This window comes from Elephantulus edwardii, unplaced genomic scaffold (genome assembly GCF_000299155.1).
Source record: "Elephantulus edwardii isolate Elephantulus edwardi_28Jun2011 unplaced genomic scaffold, EleEdw1.0 scaffold00028, whole genome shotgun sequence".
NCBI lineage: Eukaryota > Metazoa > Chordata > Mammalia > Macroscelidea > Macroscelididae > Elephantulus > Elephantulus edwardii.
The window spans coordinates 17,872,147-17,880,577 of NW_006399778.1; the positions used below are offsets into that span (position 1 = coordinate 17,872,147).

General features: G+C 43.4%; 1 protein-coding gene across 1 annotated transcript in view; it reads left to right on the forward strand.

The window, feature by feature from the left end:
- Window positions 1-7,906, forward strand: part of FBXO42 (F-box protein 42) — a 185,657-nt gene extending 177,751 nt beyond the window's left edge. Inside the window, exons 5-10 of the mRNA XM_006883613.1 lie at window positions 1,281-1,434; window positions 2,172-2,282; window positions 4,216-4,312; window positions 4,792-4,848; window positions 5,540-5,656; window positions 6,144-7,906. Coding sequence (XP_006883675.1) covers window positions 1,281-1,434; window positions 2,172-2,282; window positions 4,216-4,312; window positions 4,792-4,848; window positions 5,540-5,656; window positions 6,144-7,259 — 1,652 coding nt within the window. The 3' untranslated portion in view covers window positions 7,260-7,906. The remainder of the gene's footprint in view (window positions 1-1,280; window positions 1,435-2,171; window positions 2,283-4,215; window positions 4,313-4,791; window positions 4,849-5,539; window positions 5,657-6,143) is intronic.
- Window positions 7,907-8,431: the final 525 nt, after the last annotated feature.

Here is an 8,431-nt window from a genome sequence, read left to right on the forward strand (position 1 = left end):
CTGGAAAACAGATGGAGGTAAACTGTTAATCATGCATTCTGTGGGATAGGACATACCAGTAGAGAGAAAAACCTCATGGATTACATGCACCAGTGTCTCCTTACTGCAACTTGACATGAGACAGTTCCTGAAGAAGACACTTCCTATGGTTAATTCCTGTTGTAGGAGAGGACTCGAATATGGTAGAGGATGTGACATGTTCTTAGATGTTCACTCCACATTCTGAGGACTGGTGCCGCCTTAAATAATCACATTAAATTGCCCTTAAGTTGGATCATGAGGATGACAGTCCTCTCTTCCACTCTTTCAACCTCTTGATTATGTAAGTGATAGTGTTAAGATGGTCTGAGCAAAGCTTTTCATACTGTTCCCTCGCTTCAGGTGATGAGACACGAAGCTGTCCACTTGCATTGTCAGATGAATGCAGTTGTTCAGATTTCATCTGCTTACTATGGCCTTTGAAAAATAGACTCTGCAAGTTAAACAAAAATTTTTATATTATTTACTGATAGTTGGATATTGAAACAAATTGTCATGCTTTTGAATAAACTAAAGGGTCCACGTAGATTAAGAGGTGAGGACTGGGGAAATAGGGAGGGGAATATCAGTTGTTATTTCAAAGGCAAAAGTTCTGAAACATTTTGAGACATTTAATCTTCCTGTCGTTTCCCAGCATAAGCCAAGTTTCTATCTTTTCAGAATTTAGTTGGCATAGCGTAGAAATCCAGGTTGCCACTATTGATGGCCCACCTACAGTTCTTTTGGAATTCCTTCATCTTGGGCCTTCAGAGTGTCTCTCTTTGCCCTGATCTGAGGCTGTCTTGACTGTGTGATCCTAGAGGTCACTGTATTAATTAACACTGACTCATTGGACAAGGGACGATTTCATGCTGCCTCTTTTTTGTGTCTGTAGTAGCAGCAGTTATTTTTAACATCACATCTAGGTATCTAGCCTTTATACATTCTCATAGCTGGATCTCTGTCTTTCTTGTGACTTCTGTCAAGCTTATTAAAGGAATAGTCAGTGGGAGTTATTTCTTGAGCACTGTGTTAGGTGCTTTGAGTCATTGTGTAAGGTTCATCTCCAATTTCAGGGGACTCAGGCCTGAAAGAGGCTTGCTTTGTTCTAAACTGTGAACAAATTGGTAATGCTTTTCCTCCAGACTTGAATATTAGTTCCCATTTGTCACTTTTCCAGAGGAAGACTGGACCTTCGGCAGCCCACCTAGCTTGTTGTGAGACTCTGAATCCTAATTATGGTGTTTATTGACTTCTTCCAGGGTCCTATCCTTCCCCCAAAGCTGGAGCGACTCTGGTCGTATACAAGGACTTGCTGGTGCTGTTTGGTGGCTGGACACGGCCAAGCCCTTATCCCTTACACCAACCAGAGAGATTCTTTGATGAAATACACACTTACTCACCCTCTAAAAACTGGTAAGCCACAATAGTAGGATTTTTTTAAACCTGGAATAAAATAACTGTGATCTCTTTTCTGGGGGCCAGGGTAGGGGGAAGTTTGTATATGATTATATATATGTATCACCCTTAAAGAATAAGTTGAAGAGAGCTGAAGGAAAAAATGAATGAGCCAATTGAAGAACAGGAAGCCCTTCAGCTTTAGCTGCCAGTTTCCCAGGATTGCTCTGGCTCCAGATGATTCCTTGCTCCCTGCTCTGTCCCCAAGACTGACTCCTGACTGTTCTTAAAATTTCTTTTCTAAATGACTGCATCCCTTGTTCCCTGTAGAACTCAGGACACGGCTCTTGGCAGCTACTGCTCTGATCAGGACTAGTAAATGAGAGAAGGTGCACATGGTGCACTCTCATCCCACTTCAGGAAACTCGGCTGAAACGACCCAAAGCCATAATAGCATCACTCACCACTTGTGCAATTCTCTACTCCAGTTACTGTCCTCCTAATAACTCTACTGAAGGTGCTTGTTGCTGTGTACCACCAAGTTGGCACTGACTAATAGCTGACCCTCCAGCAGGTTAGCAGACGGAGTAAATCGCACGGGAGGAGATTGTTCATCTTGGCGTAGGATTGCCACTTTAAGTGGATGCCTATTTACTGTTTTCTACTTGGAATATGGAAGACCAAAAAGAGATGATGCAGACTTCTTGCTTTCTACTTGGTTTTATGTTATTGTTGTTGGGTTTTGTTTACATTAGGTGGAACTGCATTGTGACAACCCATGGGCCGCCTCCCATGGCTGGCCACTCTTCCTGTGTGATCGACGATAAAATGATTGTCTTTGGTGGCTCCTTAGGATCCCGGCAAATGTAAGTATATTTGTTTTGCCCCATTTCAGTCTCAGCAGCTAGAGTCAGTAGTCCTGAGTCACAAACAGCAATAAAATGAAAAACTCGCTCTATTAAATTAAGGCTATGTGGGATCTCTTTTTGTTGAATCTATCATTCTGTTCAGTAGGTTCAAATTTTGATGATACCCCTACCTGCCTTCTACTACCTATACCTAAAATGACCCCCTCCTTTCAAAAAGCAGGTGGCTCTTGTGTGCCGTACTGTCATACCCAGCTCGGGCTCTGAGAGGGGCAGGTAATGGGAAAATATTGTGGATTCTCCAGGATGAGAGGCCAGATGGTGTGGTCAAGACCCTCTGTCAGGTGCAACACCCTTCTGTGAGGCTCACCTCTCCACCTCTGGCTGTGACTAGCCAGTTCAGGCCAGAGTCAGGAGCCAGAGCAATCCATGTGGATCACAATTTCTCTGATTCACCAGTAGCATCATTCCGTTATCTCCCCTGTGCTTTGAAGGAGAAGTTGATGAGCTATCATCAAAGCTGTTCCATATCCAATTCTGTCCCCTCATAGACAGAATATGCTTCATCGTCATCTTTTAAAGTGGTTGTAAAGGGGGGGGGAGCTACTTGCAGATGAGAAGGCTTAGAACTTGTACTGGAGTATTGTTCCTATATTCTGTGTGAGAGTATGACAATAAGTTAGTGACTGTTGTCCAGGAGTTTCTCCTTGCCACACTGGTCCCTTGAGGATTGGAAATGCCAGTTTATCCTTGGTAAAACTGTAGCATTCATTGGCCACTACAAGATTTATTTCTTGTAGCTAGAATTGCTAGCTCCTTATAACTCCTAGACATTGACAGAGTTGCCTTTTGAGCCATTTTTCTCTTTTCTTTATAGTTTTGGATTTTAAAAAACTAGCTTAACCAATAGCTAGTTCCTGGTAGGTATCTCTAGATAATTCTTTTAGTTTTGATACTTATGTATAGCTATAAACATGGCTTAAATGGGATATCAGCTCATGGGAAAGAAGAAAGTTTGAGTGTCAGGGAGGGTTCTAGGGGAAGGAGAGGAGGGGGAAATAGGTTCAGTATTAACTAGGATCATGGCTCCTTGCCAGGTATCATAAGTGGAATCTCATGAGTCTATGGGTTTCTCAGTACAGGGAGACTAGGTCCAAAGAACATGATACTCTTTGAGCTCTTCTTTCTTGGTGGCAATTAGGTCCCATCTCTCTGTTCAATTTTCTTTCTTTTTATCTCTTATAAGAGAAAAAAGTTAGACTCAACAATGAGTATGACTTGAGTAAGGGTAAAACTTTAGTCAGGCTCTCTTGTAAGACTAACTCTGAATCCACACATTCCACCCCACCCTAATGCTGCTTCATCAACATGTTTTTGTTGTTGTTTTGTGCAGTGAGTCAGAACTAACTCATAGATGACACTCCAGTTTGTTTTCAGAGGCAGTAAATCAGATGAAAGGAGAGTGCCCATAATTCTACCTTGAACCAGCTGGAGGATTCGAACCACCTGCCAAATACCACAACATAGAGGATAATTACAGCAAGTCACAAAATGGAGAGCAACTATGAAATATTTTAAATTATGGCCTTGATAAACTGATGTATATTTTGGGGAAACACAATTTAGTCAGTGACAGCAGCACCCCTTTAGGGTAATAAATGTATTTTCATTTTATAATTTAGGAAATCAGAGTTCAATTAAATTAAGTGACTTGCTCAAGGTTACAGAGTTGACATTCCACAGTCTTTCTGGTTTGGAAGCCCCTAACTCTGCCAGTTCAATGAATCGTCTTTAAATTCTCTTCAACACAGACATTCCGTGTGAAAGTGAAAATGGTGCAGGTTTACCAGCTGAGCACAGGCTTGCGTGACTTTCCTACTGTTGTGGTCCTCAGGACCTCCCACCGTTTTCATCCTCTGTCCTTACTTCACAGGAGCAACGATGTATGGGTCCTGGACCTTGAGCAGTGGGCGTGGTCCAAACCGAACATCTCTGGCCCCAGTCCTCATCCTCGAGGTGGCCAATCTCAGGTGCTCAGGAATTAAAATAACTATTCTGCAAATACACTAGCATCTTTCAGTTACGACAGGAGAGGGAGGAGGGGCTAGGGAAGATGCCAGCAGGCACTAAACCAAAGAAAACATATTATTCTTTTTTGTTGGTGTTTATTTTTCCTTTTCGAATGAGTTATAGTTCTTTGTATCAAGTTTAGATTTTGTGACTTCTTAAAACCTTTACTTTGCAATTTCATTTCTCAAGAGAACACTGCATTTTATAGTTGACATGTTACTATTTGATCAACAAAAAATATATCCATTCAGATAAATCATCACTAATTTGTTCACTCTAATCAAAATTCACCAGATTTAGGGAGAAAGAAGAGCTTGTGAGAACTAGAATTCTCTCATTTGGGAACTGGGTAGCCCGTTTTCATGTATTGTTAAAGCATAGGAAGTCCTATATCTTTGTATGCTTTGTAGGTTTATTGTAAACTTCTTCCTCTTCCCAGATTGTCATAGATGACTCCACTATCTTAATCCTTGGAGGATGTGGTGGTCCCAATGCTGTGAGTATTACTTATGTGACATTACATTTCTGTACATGCTGTTGTTCAAAATTTGCTTCTATTTCATGTTATACGTCCAAGACCATTTCTGTGGCATTTTATTTAGAGAATGCCTTTTCTGCCTTTTTCTCAAACTATAAGAGGTCTCAAACTGTAGAACTAGGCTTTTTGGGAGGAAGAAAGGAATACTTTGAGCCATATATCTCTTGAATATTCATATCTGTCCCTACCTTCTCCTTCGGCTGTGAGGCTTGCTGCTGTAATTTTTTTCAAAGAGATGGAGCAGAAAAGCAGGTTGAGAACTACCAGAGTCCACATGAACTATAATACCTATTCAGAAGGTTAGAGACATGAGTTATCTGCCCTCTCCTCCACCTCCAAGGATGCACGCACGCACACACAGCACTGTGGGCATGATTTGAAACCATTTACGATTGTTTCGTGGGTGAATCAGTTTAGTGATAAGGGAATAAAGGCATGAATGGGTGATACTCAACTGAATGAAGGGTTTGGAATAAAGGCATGAATGGGTGATACTCAACTGAATGAAGGGTTTGCTCTTCTTTCCAAAGTGCCCACATGCTTCCTAGGCCAAACAGCTCTCTGTGTGTGTGTGTGTGTGTGTGTGTGTGTGTGTGTGTGTGTAACGTGTACCACATTTGATTGAGTCTTACTGTTGGTCCTTCTACAGCTGTTCAAGGATGCCTGGCTGCTGCACATGCACCCAGGTCCCTGGGCCTGGCAGCCACTCAAGGTCGAAAATGAAGATCATGGGGCCCCGGAACTGTGGTGTCACCCAGCCTGCCGGGTAAGCAGGGATTTAACAGGCTAGCAGGAGAAGTCTCAAACTGTAAAACCAAATTAATTTGTCAAATTACAAAGGAAATTTCTATACAGATATAACCCACAATGGTACAGGGGGGAAGGTGGATATAAGCCATAGCTCCTTTGTAATTTCTTTCATATATGAACTCCATTGGATAATTGGTGTAGGTCCCATTCATCCTTTAAGCCCCAACTTCAAGCATTTTTAGTCTATAAAACTTAACCGAAGTGTCATAAATTCTACCCCACATTTTATACCTATTCATGACCATAACAAAAAATAGCATGTGCCATCACACTGAAGTGACAAGTATTTGCATGTCTGCCTTCCCTTCTAGCCTTCTCATTTTCATCTCTGTTTCTCAAGCACCCATCTGGCACGTTGTTGATATTCATTGTAAAATGTTTGGTGTTGAATGAGTAATCCCAGTGGTCCAAGAGTCCATGAGCACATACTGTTTGTCTTCCAGGTGGGGCAGTGTGTAGTGGTCTTCAGCCAAGCTCCTAGTGGAAGAGCCCCACTGAGCCCGAGTCTGAACTCCCGCCCATCACCTATCAGTGCCACCCCACCAGCCTTGGTTCCCGAAACCCGAGAGTACCGTTCCCAGTCTCCAGTAAGAAGCATGGATGAAGCTCCTTGTGTTAATGGTCGCTGGGGAACACTGAGACCCAGGGCTCCACGGCAGACTCCCTCAGGTTCCCGGGAAGGAAGTCTTTCCCCAGCCAGAGGAGATGGCTCTCCTATCCTCAATGGTGGAAGTTTATCTCCAGGAACGGCAGCAGTAGGTGGCTCCTCCTTGGACAGCCCTGTGCAGGCCATATCTCCAAGCACTCCTTCTGCCTCTGAAGGATATGACCTAAAAATAGGACTTTCTGTGGCCCCCCGACGAGGATCACTCCCAGATCAGAAAGATCTGAGGTTAGGATCAATAGATCTGAATTGGGATCTCAAACCCACATCCAGTAGCAATCATATGGATGGTGTGGACAGCAGGACAGTTGGGGCAAGTGCAAGACACCCTCCTGAACAGACAAATGGTGTGCATACCCCACCCCACGTGGCCACTGCCCTTGCAGGGGCAGTCTCCCCAGGTGCCCTGCGTCGGAGTCTGGAAGCCATCAAAGGAATGCCATCCAAAGGCCCCTCAGCCTCTGTGGCACTAAGCCCTCCACTGGGGTCTTCTCCAGGCTCCCCGGGGAGCCAGAGCCTGAGCAGTGGAGAGACAGTGCCAGTCCCCCGCCCAGGGCCTGCTCAAGGGGATGGACATTCCTTACCTCCCATTGCCCGCCGCTTGGGCCACCACCCTCCACAGTCCCTCAACGTTGGCAAACCCCTCTACCAGAGTATGAACTGCAAGCCCATGCAGATGTATGTGCTGGACATTAAAGACACCAAGGAGAAGGGACGAGTCAAATGGAAAGTATTTAATAGCAGTTCTGTGGTCGGACCTCCTGAAACCAGCCTGCACACAGTGGTGCAAGGCAGGGGCGAACTCATCATATTCGGAGGGCTAATGGACAAGAAACAGAATGTGAAATACTATCCAAAAACAAACGCCTTGTATTTTGTGCGAGCAAAGAGATAATATGCTCTAAACTCCTTTCCCTTTCTGTGGCTTTTAATTTGCAATTTTCCAGTGGGCAAGCATTTGGACTGAGAATTGGGAAAACAAAGAACAAAACTATTCCCATAAACCAAAACTCCAGTTCCCAGCCTAACTCACTTCAGGCTGGGACCAAATCTCCATTAAGAAGAAGAAGAAAAAATATAAATATATATATATATATAAATATATATACTATAGCCAACTCTGTTTACAAAAGGGGAGAGATCTCCATCCTGGTTCAGATAAACTTGTTGCTGTGTTTTAGCAGAGGCTGTGCTGCCTTTTTCTACTTTGCTGGTAACTAGACCAAGAATTTAGGGAACAGACTAAGTAGTATCAGTAACTTTCCAAAAGAAACTGAAGTGTCCCTGTAAATCTTTCTGTGGCCTTTTCAGAGTTAGAAAAAGAAAGGGCGTGTTGTAAGGTCTAAAAGTGGAGGTTTTCAGGTTCACCACTTCAGGTGCTGGCACGGTAAGAGTAGCCTATAACAAGCTGTTCCTCCCACTCTCTTCTGAAAGTCACAGGAGACCTGTGAAAGCAGCTCTCTCTTTGAGGTACTGTCCTACGTCTGGCCCCCTTCTGCCCTTTTTGAATGAAGAAAGTTCCCCAGTGAGGATTTGGTTCCACACTTACGTGCCAGGATCATAGTGAAGCAATGTTTATGCATCTGACACTTGTCTACTAGTCTGCTAGTCTCTTGAATGCTCCCTGTGTGTCTCAGAAAACATTTGGTATCTGATTGTAGAATTTTCTGACAATCTTACTTGGTTGCAAGTTGCCAAACCCCAACATTTGTTCTTCCTTTTTGTTCCTAAAAACTTGGCCTTTTTAAGTTGAAAGCTTTCCCACCTTCCCCCACCTTCCCCCACCATATGTGAAGACGTTTTAAGCCCTAAAACCTTTTTCATTGTTTCCTTTGCAAAGCCTTTGTACCTACAGAAATAAGACACTTCTTCAAAATATTACTGGAAATCTTCTTGGAGTTACTAAGAAACCAGTAGGCAGAATTCCAGGATACTGATATCATGAGAGATTCTGAAGCACCAAAAGGCTCAGCAGTTCCCTGTGGACTTTTTGCTTCCCAACACATTGGGCACGCACATCCATATTTGTAGAACATGGAAGTGATCCTGGAAGGGAATTCCAATAAC